A 14,819-nucleotide genomic window follows, 5' to 3' on the forward strand; every position below is an offset into this window, starting at 1 on the left:
GTTACAATTTATTTACAACATTGACGCCAAACTAACAGCTGCACACTAGATTTATTCAGCTTATTTTGGTACCTGTGTAGCTAAAGCATCGTCAATAGACCGAAACTCAAGCCAGTTTATCCATACACTCACCAATAGATGTAATTAAGGGCCACAAGGGGGCAGCACACAGACTACAATATAAGTACAAAATCTTTTCTGTATAGTTCCGTGGCCTGTTCTACATACCTGTGCATAATTGTATTAACTGGTGTTTACCACGGAGTCAATAATGATCTCACGTTGATAACATTTACATTTTGCCATAATTACATGGGCGATTTAAAAGTCTATTGGGTTTTACTTGCTGTTTGTTATTTAAAGCTGATTTCATTTAGTTTATCATTTGAATTGTGTATAGAAACACAAGATTGACTCAGAACAACAATGATGGGGTCAGTTGTTAATTTCCCTTATATAAAACTGGGTGACTTATATGGAATAAACAGTCAGTAGTACCTGTCAGTAGTAGAGTTGAATGCATGTTGCCTCGTTAGTCTGTTAGCATTCCTTCACAGCCAGTATACATAAAAACCGTACGTTCGTGTTTGTATTTACTTCTGTACATGCATGCCTGACATACTCTCTATATGTAAGGAGTGGGTGGAGCTAATACCAGTAGTTCATTAGTGGTGGGAAAGCAGTTATTGGTAAGTTCCCAATTGTAAACAAAGTCATGGAAAATAAGCTGCTATGATTAGGTAGGGCTTGTCTGGTATCTTTGTTTGTTGTGGGGCTTAAGTTCTTAGCGAGGACTGCATGCAGGTGAAGCATTTCCTCTCCATGTCTCACGCTTTACACCTCCAACACACACTTAATGTTGAAAAGACTGTACTAATCCATGTGGGTACAAAGACTGTTTTGTGCAGAAGGCAGCAGTCTTGCTGGATGCATCCATTATGGTACTGGACATTAAAAATGAAAATGTGCTAATTTGGACATGGGTCTGGTTGTAACACAAGATCCCATAGCTGAGAGGGCAGAGGGCTCACGTCGTTATGGACATGTGTTGAGCATGAGTGTGCAAAACCTTGGATTTTTCCACTTTTAATTTTCACTTTTATGTGGGGCTGGGGCTATAAGGTGATCATTATCTTGTCATAGCAGTAATGAGAAGCAAACACCTGTGTTCCACATCTGCTGGAAAGCTGTTGCCCTCCACCCCACACCACACCACCAGAAGCTTTGGAGGTGACGGGCCAAGAATCTCATCAACAGGGAAGCAGGTCTCATTAGAACGGAACTGCAGCCAGCCGCAGTTGTCCCTCGTCCCCGTGTTCAAGGTCCAGGAGCAGAATGGGCTTTAAACACACAATGCAGGGCGACAAAATGCAGCATAAGTTCAGCGTTTGTGTACTGGAATATCACGTTATGCTGCCAGAGCCGTGCGCAGTCTTTTCTGTTTGGAGTCGTGCTTTTTCTGACACGTCACGAAGGGACTCGAACATCTCAGGTAGTAAATAAAGGTCTGTTCGTGGATGCAGAAAGTGTTCACAGAGTTGTGGGTTTCGGTTCCAGGTTCCATTTTGTTTTGCGATTTCCGATAAGATACGAGCCTGTCTTGGAACACAAGTAAACCTCAGAGCTTGCATCCTTAATGCCTTTACGGTTTCCTCCGCGCTGCTAATCCCACTACCTCTGTAAATGTCACCGCTGACAATCTGGAGTTGAATAATGACGGCTCATCCAGTGGTGACTTTTAAAAGGCTTTTTATCCTTTCAACAAGACAACATTTCTGAATGACTGGCAGTTTGGAGTCGGCTGCTTATGAAAGAGCCGTTGCTCCTCCATTTATACCTGAGCTGTCAACAAAATCAATGCCTCAACAGTGGAACAGCAACCACAATCACATCGAGATGAAAAAGACCTTCTTGACACTAAAGATCTGGCTCCATATTTTAGGATCTACTCGGGTGCTGATTTTAATAACTTTCCCTACTGTTTCAGGACTGTAGTTTAGTGCACCACAGTGCAGTGAAATGACCAAATGTGTCTGCTGGCTGCCAGCCAGTTGAGCAATCGACTAATTTTCTGTATGACTGTCTGCTTGCTTGTCTGCCCTTTTTAATAAAGTGCTGCTTATCATCATATCTACGTTCCTGTCTGGCTGAGTGTTTTTCCCATTATTTGGGTTGAAGTAAAAATAAGTATAGCACTATAGCGGTTTTTAGGAGCCCATACTTTCGATTGTCCTGGTTGTTGATTCGACTCGCCTGTTTAACAATTATTCTAAATCAACGGCCTGCCTTGTCACGTCCAAACCATCTCTTTACTTGTTAGTGTTGACATTGTCTTGCCAAATACCACAGAACTGCAATAACAGCCTGAATGTGTCATTTGCAGTCAACGGTGATGCACAACAACGTAGTTTGCCTGGATTTAGCATACTTGAATGTCAGATTGTTTTAAGTTGACGAAAATAAGCAGACTGATGCCTTCATGTGTGTGTGTGTATGTTGGGGGGGGGGGGAAGGACAAAAAGACTCTCATTGTATTTTCAGGTTTTAGTTTTTAAGCCTCAGTTAGAAAAATGATTTTGTAGATGGATTTGTCAAGGAGGGGGGCTCTGATGATAGGACGAGTAAGAGTGCGAAGAGAGATCTGGAAGCAGCTGAATGCGGGACTCTGGACTTGATTGAGATCAATACTTTTGCAACAGGGCTGAGAGAGTGAGAAAAAAAGAGAGCAGCTTTCTCACCCCTGCAGTGTATTGACATACACTCAGCCCAAGAGTGAGTGTGAGTGTGTGTGTGTTTGGATGTTGCAGGTTTATTTCTTTCAGGACGCATGAGTATTTGTTGTGATACTCTACAGATCACATAGTAAGGCCACAATGCCATAAACATTGATTTTATATCGCCCATTGAACTGTGATTGTAAAACCAAACAATGAAAACAATCACTGCTGTCAGGTATGCTGAGGAAAAGAACAGAATATTCAAATAATTGGCAACTCAGCCCTACATTGTATTCAAAGATCATAATAATAATGGTTTTCCTTTCTCCACCCTTTCCTCCTTTTCTCCCCCCTTCATCCTTCCTTCACCATCTCTTTGTCTGTCTAGGTAAGTAACTACGAAGCAGACATGTTGTTTTTCCTGAACACAAAATGCCTCTTCAGGTAATATAATAAATATTTCTTTGTGTTTTGACAACCTGTGCCTATTTTCATCTGGTCTTCTATTGTAATAACAGCAACAGGACTATGGGAAGAGGGAAACTTCATAATTGATAACAGGATGACTATTTCAGTAATAATTGCTAATCATTATCTGTCAGACGGTAGCGGTTAGCGCATAATGAAATCTCCGTGTAAGTTAGCCAGTTTTATAAGTCAGCGTAGGTTAGTCAGTCTGTTTAATAGGATTACCATGAATAGTGTCTGCACTGTCTTCCTCTGATGGCAATGTTGTGTTTCTGCTGATAACTTGTTTATTTAATCTGATTCAAAGGTTGGGGGGGGGGCTGTCTCATTAACTTGCAGGATATTGATTTCCTGTGTTAATGGCAAAGCGCTCCTCTGCAGCCAGCCTCGGCATCTGCAGATGACAGGAATGCAAGTCCTTTTGCCCGTAGCCAATCAATCGATCCTGCCTGAGCCCACAGCCGTTGTGATGCGTGGGATTTTTATTTTTTTTTCGTTTTCTTTTTGTGCCTAAAGCTGTGCCTTGGTATAAAAATAGCTTCCTAGCGTGATCGATCGCTGAAGAGGCATGTTTTATGTTTAGAACGAGGTTCGGATGTGGGCGTACTGAACCATTAAAGGTTAGAAAATGATATTACTGCAGCTGCTGATGGCTTTCTGATGATGGTGGAAATCATCTGTCGTTTATATATTCTTCATCTGGGATTATATAGAGGAAAACTTATATGTGAGGTTGTGTACAATTCCGTGGTGATATTTGGCTGAGCGGATTACATAGAATTTTTGTGGCGTGTTCTAAACTGCAAGAGGCTGAATGCATGGGAGTGGCTTCTTTTGTATGGAGCACATTGGAGCACATTGATGGGAGTGTGTGAGACATTTGCTGCATAGTGTGGGTGTGTGTGTATGAGAAAGAGAGAGACAGACAGAGAGAGAGAGAGCAGTGCGTCATTCTGTGACTTGCAGAAGCCCAGGAGCTCCCCTCTGGTAGCTCCCATGCTGCTTCTGTTTGTTATGTAACTCTGCTGTTCTCACACTCTTTCCCTGCCTGTCTTTGTCCCTCTTTATTGTTTTTGTGCTCACATGCACGGAGGTTTTTCTTTGAATCTGGCTGAGGGGAAACTGTGTCCTGATGCCACGGTTGAAACGTGTCTCAATGCAGCAAAAAAAGAAAAAAACCCTCAGAAAACGATCCCACTTGTAGCACCTTCTTTTTCTTTTGTGGTCCCTCAGACTGTGTTTTTTGTCAGTCCAAGAACACATGTTGTCCTTTGTATCATGCAGCCACCCACCATCACTCCCTCTTTGAAGCCTAATGTACATTTTTTTGTGACAATCTAGCAGTACACTTGCATCGTGCATAAAGAATAAAACCTCCCTGCTGTCGGAGTGTGAAGGCACCTTCTAATGATTTTCTGAATTGGTCGTCTCTCCACAATACCCGACAACGTGGTGATGTTGGGGTGAGGTTGCATCATAGGCAATCTATTTCTCTCGATGCTCTAGGACTGTTATGCTGCATGTCAGAGTTCCGGACATTTCATGCAAACTAACACCGGAGGCATCGGCCACATCCAGTTTGACGGCATTCCAATCAAGTCTCCCATTGACAAAATAAAAGATGTAAATAAATAAAAGATGTACACATGCGCAGTGATTATCTGCTGCAGAAGTTAATGCAGTCTAGGAGAAATGAGATATTCCACTTCAAAATGGGAATATTCCTCGAATGCACTTAACATCAGAGAGATTTTTATATCGTATTAAAAGGTTGGATTTTTCGGCTGCCTTTCTGGACCCCCAGTTGAATGGAGGATATTTTGCTGAGTGCTGCTTCCTGCTGGGTCCATTTCCCTTATTGTCAAATTTCAGTGGATGTGGCCCTCCAGTAGATCAGCTGGATCTGCCTTTGATCCCATGCTGTATTTATTTTTTCTAATTTAAGGTATTGTTATTGATTTTACAGATACATTAAGTGCAAGCAGAGTGTTGATGCAAACAGTACAACTGGCGTTCACTTTTGTATGTTCATGCGAAAGTTTGTACAAGACTGGATCGTAGAAAACTTGAGGCTAAAATGTCCCTGCTTTGTGTTCTTAAAGTTCCAAGGTGTTTTAAGAACCATGACGAAGAACATTTTTAAGAGATGTTCCCAGAGTCTGCATGAAGACTAAATCATTGTGTTTGATTTTTGTAGTCATCCCTTCTGCCCAGATTAATTGCAGGCTGTCAGCAAGAGCATCTGCAAACAACTTTTGACATCACACACAAAAGTTGTTTTTTTTCTTAATGTCAATTTGCTCATACGACATCACATTAAAAGAATGCCTACCACATTTTACCAGGTAGAACATTAGCCAGAAGTCCTGTGTAAAACATCTGGGTAGAATTAGCATTCATTTGTGGGTTCAGGCAGCATTTTCGCTCCAACTCTTCTTCATGAAGGTTTATTTCATCACACGACGGTCGGCGAAAGTGCAGCGGTGTTTGTGTAGACATGTAACATTAAATTTAAAGTCATTAACCACGCATGGGAACGGTGGTGTTATTTCAACGCGCTTTAACACTTTCCTCCAGACAGTATCACAGGCTGAGCCCTTTTCAGGGCACAATAATCTTATATCCCACTCTAAACCTGTAATTACTTTAACAATTTAATGTCACACCCGTCTATGCTGCCTTAGCTGCTCTTTCTTTGATAGCATTTATCAGTAAGTAAAGTAAAGTAAGAATCAGATCCACATAACGTAGCCCATAATCATGCTGCTGTAAATGAATTTTACTTGTCTTTACTCTCTTTAGATTTTAGTCATCCTATTGAAATGGGGCAGGGGATGTGGGCCACACTCATATTAGGAACTCTAGTCATGTAAGGTGAAACTGAAGTGTATCCTCACTTGTTTTACACTCATGGCAGCCGACCATTTAGAGTATTTAATGTTGCCTCCTTCTGCAGTCAGTTCAATCACAGTTATATGTTGTTGTGGCTACAGTGAGACAGACATCAGGACTCAAGTCCAAGGTCCCCAGCTCATCAGGACTAATACCACAGACCTTGGACCGCACACCACACACACCAGGAGGCAATCTACTAATCCTGGGAGGGTTTATTAGGAGGCGGAGTTTCCAGTTTTTTAGAGAGTCACTGCTGCCTCTTTGGCTTTGGAGTCGTCCTTAAGCTTTTGAGGGTGGGTTTTGTTATTTCTCAAATGCAACACTTTTACATTTGCTGTCATTGCTTTTGAATGGCTGTGCTCTTGCACTACATGTTTTCAAAATTATATTCCCAAGTAATGTAAAATTGCAGCAGTCTTTTAATTAAAATCTAAACTAACATTGCCTGGACAACACATGAAAGACTTAAATGAGAAATTAATTTCTCTGCCACTACTATCGAAATGAATTCGGTGCCTAAAAGCAAGCTCCACTGGATCTTAAATTAATTTGCCTTTTCTCTCAGTCTAATTGCAGTGTGTTCTACTCTAAACCTACAGTAATTAGTATCACTGGAGGTCATCAGTAGGTCATATTGTCCCTCAGAGGAATCGCTAATCACACCCAGATAGACACTTGGTCCATTTAGTGCTGTGATTAGGAGTCAGACTAGTCAGACAGCGCAAAGGGAGCTTGTTGAATGCCTTGGCTGCAACAGTGACAGTATTGGTGCATTGCAGGAAAAGTCTATTTTTGGAGGGGTTGAGCAACAAGGCTGACTCCATGGCCAGAAAATGGTCTAGTGAGCAGTTAATAAGATGCAAACAAATATTCTGAGGGTAAATGCAAGAGCTTAGCAACAGGCTTATAGAGAAATGGATGCTTCAAATGCAGTATGTGGCCTTGCAGTAGATATTTTTAAAGCAAATCCATGTTAACATTGATGTGGAGATTTTTTTTTTTTTTTTTGTAATTTCTCCACATAAGTTAACAGTAAACGTTCATTTGTATCTGGCAAGGTACAAAACAAAAGTGGCCATTCTGATGGCACAAGAAAATATATATCAAGGAAAACAGTCTATACTTAAAACCCCTGGCTTGAGGTGAATTGCTTTTTCAAAGCGTTTTAGAATCCTCCTGTCTGTCGCTTCATTTGTTTTATTTCCATGTGAAATATATGCAATCTGCAATAATTGCTTTTTTCTTGTGCAGTATATTAATAAATGGTTAAACCGTCTAGGAAAAAAAGTGATTTGCTGCCCCCAGTGGTGACATTTAAATAAATCGCCATTTGCTGTAATACTTTCAATTAACTGCTCTGTGTGTAAAATTTCATGGCATAAAATGGTGTTTCCTGTTGTCAGGCTTTCAGAAATGTTTTCGGTTGGCAGCAATTGCAGTGTCCTGGGAAATTCTGTGTGTAAAGAGGCAAAAATAATCTTTTGTCTTTTAAAGTAACAGGGTAATGAAGTTATCAGAGAAGGGAAGCAGGGCAATTTTAATGATATCCACCAGCACCAGATGGTGTTAAAGAGGAGATTGCCTTGGGTTATGGACCGTTGTTGTTTAAGTACGCTCCCATCTGTGAAGCTTCGTTGTGGCTTTTAAGCAGACATTTCTGAGCCTGAGTGTGTAACTGTAGTACCTGATCTACCATCTGATCAAGCAGATTTCTAAACAATGGCTCATTTGCATTGATGATATGCAATTGATAGAATTTCCTTTATCCTCTCCAGGGAGACAAAAAAGAACTTACAATTTAAAATACATCTGAAAGAGTGCTGCTTATCTGCTCAACACTATTAAATGAAATTATCTTCTTCCTCTTCACTGTGCTTTTAAAATAAAGGGGTTAAAAGCCCTCTACACTTCACAATTGCGCAACATTTGGGCCACTCGCATTCTTCTAAAATGGGCCTTGAAGCCTCCACATCCCCATCATCTATGTGGATCTAATTACAAATATCTGATTCAAAGGGGGAATCATTTAACCTTTGCTCAAATACCACCGCATAGCCATCTGTGAATGGCAAGGAGAGGGGCCAGTCCGAGGCATTTCCACGGCGACACGGTGTGATGGACAGCGGGTCCACCTCCAAGGAACAAACCGTTCACATGGCCGCAGTGAGCACCTCTGAGCCTCTTCAGTTTTTCTTTCTGTGGTTTTTGCTTGTATGCGACTGGAGTAGGTTGACTCCAGAAGTTAAATAATATTTTGATGAGATTAATAAAGACATTGATCCAGAGTGATTGTCAATTATATCAGTTTCATGTGATGGATTCCCCCCCTTCCCTGATCATTTGCGGAGCTAGAAACGCTCAAGGCTGTAAAGGCTGCATGAAGCCATGTGGCCAACTACAACTACAGAGGCCGTTCAGACTGTGTCCGCTGGTTATCGATCTGCAGATAAATGAAGAAAAGTACCTTGTTAAATGTCAGTACATGTAAAATCGATACGTACAGTACATGTTCCGTTGTATAATCTAGCCGCTCCCCTCTGCAAAACCCTGTGCAGAGGCCAGTGGGGGAGCAATAATGTCATGGAAACGGCCTTTCAAATGTGATTTGATGGATAAAACTTATATTATTCTATTCAACAAAACAAGAGTTGCATATTGCAGGGTTTGAAAAATATGAGCTTGTGGCTCTGCTGTGTTCTTCAACTTTCTGCCAGGCAGGTGTTATTGTTTCTGTTGTTAAGGTTTCTCACACTGTTCATAAAAAAAAGAGAAAATTCTCACATCGCAGATATTCAGCTCCCTTTCTGCATCTGAGTTTCCTGTTCTCCAGTATCCACCCACAGGTATCACTAGTTTAGCTGTGACAATTTCCCTTTTCTCAGATTTTAGATCAGCTATTCGATTAATGTATGTGTCAGGCTACACGATGAATATAATTGATTTCTTTGCAACAGAATATTTCTGATCATTAATGAGAACTAATTTATCCATGGAGTCTGTGTCTCCAATTAATATCATATCACTACTGCCCCAGATCTTCATATGTGTCCTTATTTGTACTGTAAAATGTATGTACACTCCATATTCCATATAGCAGAGTTGCTGCTGTACAACAGATTTCAGTCCCATCAAATAAGTTGTTTCAGCCAGCTTTTTTTTTTTTAACAAAACATAATGGTAATTAAGTCCATTTCCTGACAATTGTGTGAATGTTACATTGGTTGAATATTTTAAGTATGACCCATTTAACAACACGCCTAGTATACTCGGTCCGTCTCTTTGTTTCCCTGCGGTTGCCTCATACGTGATCCAACCAGACGCACTGCCCACATTGCACTGTTGTTGTTTTCCCACCAGCAGAATCTTCAGAAAAATTAAAAAAAAATCCATGCTTCTCCACCCTATTCAAGAGTGGCTGTTGTGATTGAGGGCGCAGGCTTACACAGGCTGTGGGGTGGTTTGTCTTTTGGCAGGGTTTGAGAGGCTGCTGACGTGTGTGTTGGGCAGGATGTGTGTAAAAGCAGCCCTGGATCCTGTTTTTCAGACCACAGTCACTGAAGCCTCGCCGCAGCTACGGCATTGAATGCAAAACACACAGACAGACACAATCTTAGTGTGCTACCCTCATCTTTGACTCATAAAGCCTTTGTCAACATTATTTGCAGACACGTGTAGGACTGGACATCTGCACACATGCCTATTCATGCTGAGAACGCTTAAACACACATATATGGTTTATATACACACATTACGTCATACACTCACACTTCGAGAGCATTTAATTTAGAAATTTCATGGTTCACCCGTATGCAGATGCTGGAGGGAGACAGAGGGTGTGCTCTGCGTTGCAAAAACAACCTGACAGGCTGAGAGCAGTGCTTGTGTTGGTTTGACAAAAGTCTCTAATAGGTTTTAAACATGGAACATAGACTCGACATAGGTTCTACACCAAAGCTTTCGTTCAACACTCACGCATGTTAAGTTGTACATGTACAAACTCTGAATGAAGTGCAGCAGGATGTGATAAGAGGATCAATTGGTTTAGCTGATGGAGCAGGCACACCTCTTAAACAGGGTCAGGACATCCCACTGACTGGAGCGACGCGCCAGGCAGAAGCAAGTGAGTGAGTGACTGAGTGAGAGCGGGACGGAGAGAAGTGAGACTTTGAGAACGCCGAAGCTTTTTTCTTTTTTTTTCCCCTTCCTGTCTGCATTTCCTCACTTTCCTCCCTAAGAGGTTGTGAAGGGCCAGACCAGAGAGGGGGGAAAGCACAAAGTAAGAGACGGCGAGGGCAAAGCTGAGAGGATAAAAGCCGGCGTGCGTGTGAGGGACTGCGTGTAACATGCTCTGTCATGCTGGTGTGACTGCAACTGCCTCGCCAACCAGTGTTGCAGGCTGTCAGGAAAAAAGAATGTTTTCCAGTGGAATGAGTCCCTGAACCAGTTCACCATGTGGATGTGGGACAGCAATTTCCAAACCTTTGCCGGAAGAATCCCACGGAAAAAAGAGCAGGGACCAGAGAGCAGGGCTGGCCCTGCTGGGTGGCCGCCTGTGAACTTGTAATGTTGAGACTCTTATGCTTAAAGGCAGCTTTCACGTTGGGCTGAAGTCTGCCTCCTCTATGCTTCCTTTTTTATTGTCTCGCTTGTTGGGATTTTTTATTTGTCTCCTGGAACTCATTGGATTTTTATGGTGCCGTGTAATATTTTGTAGGATTGCTCCTCTAGATAGAAACCAGGGCTTTTTTTTTTTAGACCAAATTGCACTAGCACCAAGACTTAATCCTGAATAGATCACACTCTTTACTGGACAACTGGTCTGAATGGGTGAATACAGCAGCAGATTCCAATATGGGACATACGATCATAATGTGCCAGAGCCAGTGGATTCAGAAGGCTAGTTCGTGAAAGGGCAATATTCTGAAACCACTTCATTATGAAGCCCGGACAATGTCCAGGTGTTCCCAGTGACAGGACCATGATGCACCTCAGCCATTTTCCATTTCGAAGACACTCCTGGATATGGTGAGTACTCAGAATGGTTATCCCTGGAGGGGGCTTCAACGTATACACACATGTGTCCGCACATGGACGACATCTGTCTCCTCTGCTGTACCGCCTGTAATGTTTTCCCAGGTCGTTTCAGAATACATTCAGGTGAATTTATTGTTAAATGGGCAAGACATTTCCTGTCATTTTCTCCCACACTAAATACTTAAGTAAGCCCTCAAACTGGAGGGTTAGTCAGAAATAGCATGAAGAGTGCTTTTTGAAAGCAAATCAAACTGGAAGGGGAAAAAACTCTCCATTAAGTGTTGTGTTGTTGGGTCTCTGTCCACTTCTAGTTGGATTAGTCACAGCGAACATTACTATCTATGTAGTAGATGTGTTATAAACAAGGTGGGATATGACCGAGCCACCAATGTCATCGCTGTTGGAAGGTGGGAAATGAAAGAATGCTCTTTGGAACAGCTTGTGCTTCCAGTTGCGAGCTGCTCGTTGCAATTAAAAGAGCCACGGAAAGGCAAATGATCCTAAAATTAGCTTTAGATTTGAATGCAATAATAATTCCCACGTGTGAGTAGAAAATGGCTTCATTCGTTCTGAAAGAGACATCGGACTCATTTGTGTTTCTGTCTGTCGGCTTGCACTCCGCTGCTGAATTGGGTGGATTTATTAAATCCAGGGAATGTTGCAACAATCTTCTGCTGTCAAGTTGTCGCATTTGAGCATTCCCTGAAAATTGTATGTGCTTGTCAGACTCGTTTTAAAGCTCAGGCAGGGAGGAAGTGCTTCCAGGTGCATGTGTATTATTTAGTGTACCTGGAACAAGAACCATTAGCCTTCCTCCCTTATCAGATCTACGATGTACAGCCAGAAGAGCACCAGAGGCTGAGATATTTCTAAGCGATACAGGACTTGAGGCTCCAAATACATCCCTATTTTTTCAGATACAAAAAAATAGTCTTGCTATTTTCAGTTTGGGTTAAGGCCTCCACTTATTGTTTATAACTGTCTTGACACGGCATTGATTATTGGTCCTTTGCCTCTACAGGATATTGATTGATTTCACTGTCTTCATATATTATTGTTAATGTTTGCACAGTTATTGACTGTGTTCATTTTACGTCTATAAATATCTATTGCATCGTATTCACCACACATGTACGATTGTCTGTACTTGACAAAGAAAGGAAACAAATAGCCTGTGTTGTAATCCAATTAAATGAATCTAGCACCCCAGAGACCCGAGGAGAGGGAAAACAGAGCTATTTTTAGCAAATGTGGATTGCATTACTGCTACACTTTCTCCTCCCTGTCTCCTCAATTTCGGAGCTCAAATTATACCATTTTGTTGTGCCTTTTTTCTTCTGCCAATGCAGTAAAAGATATTAAGGTCCAACCTCTTCACCACCCCTCCCTCTTGCTCAGTGGTCCTGTGGCAGGTTGCTTCAGATGTAACCCATTTTGTCAGTAAGATAACAAGGCACGGGGCATTGTTATCGCATTTCTTTGAGTCCCAACCCCAACCCCCCCCGCGCGTTGTCCCTGATTCTGGTGCTGCTGGGTCACTCTCAACTAAACTTTGGATTACTTTCCATCACTCCATGTTGTTACAACTTGGTCGATGCTTCTGAAAAGGGCTTTCTTGGGCACAGCAGAGACCTGCTGTCAGTTTGGAGGAGTCATAGTCATCAGTCACTCTTCTCCCGGAAGAGTGTGTGTGTGTGTGTGTGTGTGTGTGTGTGTGTGTTTGTGTGTGTGTGTGTGTGTGTGTGTGTGTGTGTGTGTGTGTGTGTGTGTGTGCAATCTCCGCTCACCTTCAACATCGATCTGTGCAAACCATCTATTCACAGCTACGCTGATGTTTTCAGGCTTATTAAGAGGGTTCTCCACCTGGTCCAGAACCTACCAGTAGGGTCGAAGACATTCTTCACATCTTTTACCTCGCAAACGAAGGTGATGTGTGTGAAAATATTAGTTCTGGCACTGAAGGGAAACAAATATTCTTCTGAATCATTCATTTGGACCAAGCCTGGACCAAATTCCTTATGTGTTATTGATTGAACGCGTACATTGAACGAGTGGAAATACATCTGGATGGAAAGTGTTGGAGATAAAACAATAATCTTCCCAACATGCTTCCATGCTGGAATCATCAATAATTTAGGTTTTTGCGTCACCCAGACATGGATAGAGGGCAGGCTGGTCCGAGAGTCTGTCGAGTCTCCTGACACACATGGAAAATGAAATACTGTCATTTTATTTCTTTTTACCTTCAGTTAACAATAAAGTCGGGTCTGCAGACCATGAATATGCACAGTGACAGTGATAATTAAGCGGAGTCTGCTGCTAACCCCTACCTTCCGACAAGGCACTGCAGCATTGAATTGATTAGGATGTTACATGGAGCACATTTGCAGGGTTATGTATGAGGCTCTCTCCACAGAATATAGCAGACAGATGCCGCAATGCTTCAGACCCAGGCATTCATTCAGCCTGGCCTTATTACAACTGTAAAAAGATCAGTTACTTATGTCACACCTGTGGTCTTCCACGTCCTTGTTGTTTGTGTGTCTGAGTGCACAGATGGCGTCAGTTTGACACCCACTGTGACCAACGTTTGGCTCGACTCTTGCTTCATCATCCAATTTCTCTTTAACACATTTACGCTCTTGCACTCTGCATCTTACTTTCAGGTCCCAAGTGTTGTTAGTTGTTAAATAGTTGGTTATTATTCATGCATTTAGGGAGAAGAAGGTGCATTTTACAGAGGCTGTCTTAAAAAGATTTGGCAGCGACATCATACTTAAATAACTCCATTACTGGAGAGCATATGAAACGAAAGTGCTGAAAAGCCTGTCGGCAGCTCTGACATCACATTAATTTTAAATCTCAATTTCATTTCGATTGTGTTCAAGGCAGCCTGTAATCTATTGCTGCTGTCCTTACAGCAGCTGCTAGATGAGATCGTCCGTCTCGTATTCTTCTCCATGACAGAGGCTATGGAATAGTCAGAGCGATATGTTGAAGGCTGGGGGCAGCTGCATGGTTTTATGGAACCTCATCATGAATAAAAATAGAAATATTGGAAGTAAAAGTTGTTGCTAAGGGGCATGGGGCAGTGCTATGAATTTTTATTTTTTTATTTTTTTTAATGTCCAAATCGGGACTTTTGCCTCATGAAAGACATCAAGTTTAAACAAAATCAGCTTCCAAGCATCTTTAACTTTTGTTTGCCAAGATAATGGTGGTTTTAGCCCTAACAACCAACGTGCATTTATATAGAGTATATACAGTTGCTGATAACAAAACATCAAACTGTCTTTGGTACTTTCCTGGCATTGAAACATCATTGTTGCTTCAGTGGCACTCAACAAAGAAATGAGGAAATATCATTGCTCAGCTCATGTTGAGACGTGCAGCTGTGTGCGTCACCGTTTGACTTAAACAAAATATGTGGTTAGTCAACAGATGTTATCACGTCCGGGCGCTTGGCTGCAGAAACAAAATAGGTTTGATACTCAGGCTAAAGGTTTTTTTTTTTTTAAAAGTACAGAAACAGTTGTGTGGATCATTGTAGTGCCCTAGTTTTGGGTTTTCTACCCTTCCCGGTACCTTAAAAAATGACGTGTAAGTGCGTCATTGCTTAATTCTTCTGAGAATCACTTAGTTCAGTTTGTCTGTAATTTCGAATCATCTGAAAACGTCACTCTTTTGCACCTCTGCTTCCTCCAC

General features: G+C 41.8%; 1 protein-coding gene across 10 annotated transcripts in view; it reads left to right on the forward strand.

Annotated features, from left to right (window-relative positions):
* pde4d (phosphodiesterase 4D, cAMP-specific) overlaps window positions 1-14,819 on the forward strand; it is a 103,008-nt gene that overhangs the window by 60,247 nt on the left and 27,942 nt on the right. Inside the window, exon 1 of one of the 10 annotated variants that reach the window (XM_029829065.1) lies at window positions 3,112-3,161. The exons of 6 other annotated variants lie outside the window; for them this stretch is intronic. In XM_029829065.1, the coding sequence (XP_029684925.1) occupies window positions 3,127-3,161 (35 nt within the window). In that variant the 5' untranslated portion in view covers window positions 3,112-3,126. Of the gene's footprint in view, window positions 1-3,111; window positions 3,162-9,632; window positions 11,106-14,819 lie in introns of those variants that run through there. 3 more of the 10 variants (XM_029829063.1, XM_029829062.1, XM_029829064.1) reach the window with 3 other exon arrangements.

The sequence above is a fragment of the Takifugu rubripes genome, chromosome 21, assembly GCF_901000725.2.
Source record: "Takifugu rubripes chromosome 21, fTakRub1.2, whole genome shotgun sequence".
Lineage (NCBI taxonomy): Eukaryota > Metazoa > Chordata > Actinopteri > Tetraodontiformes > Tetraodontidae > Takifugu > Takifugu rubripes.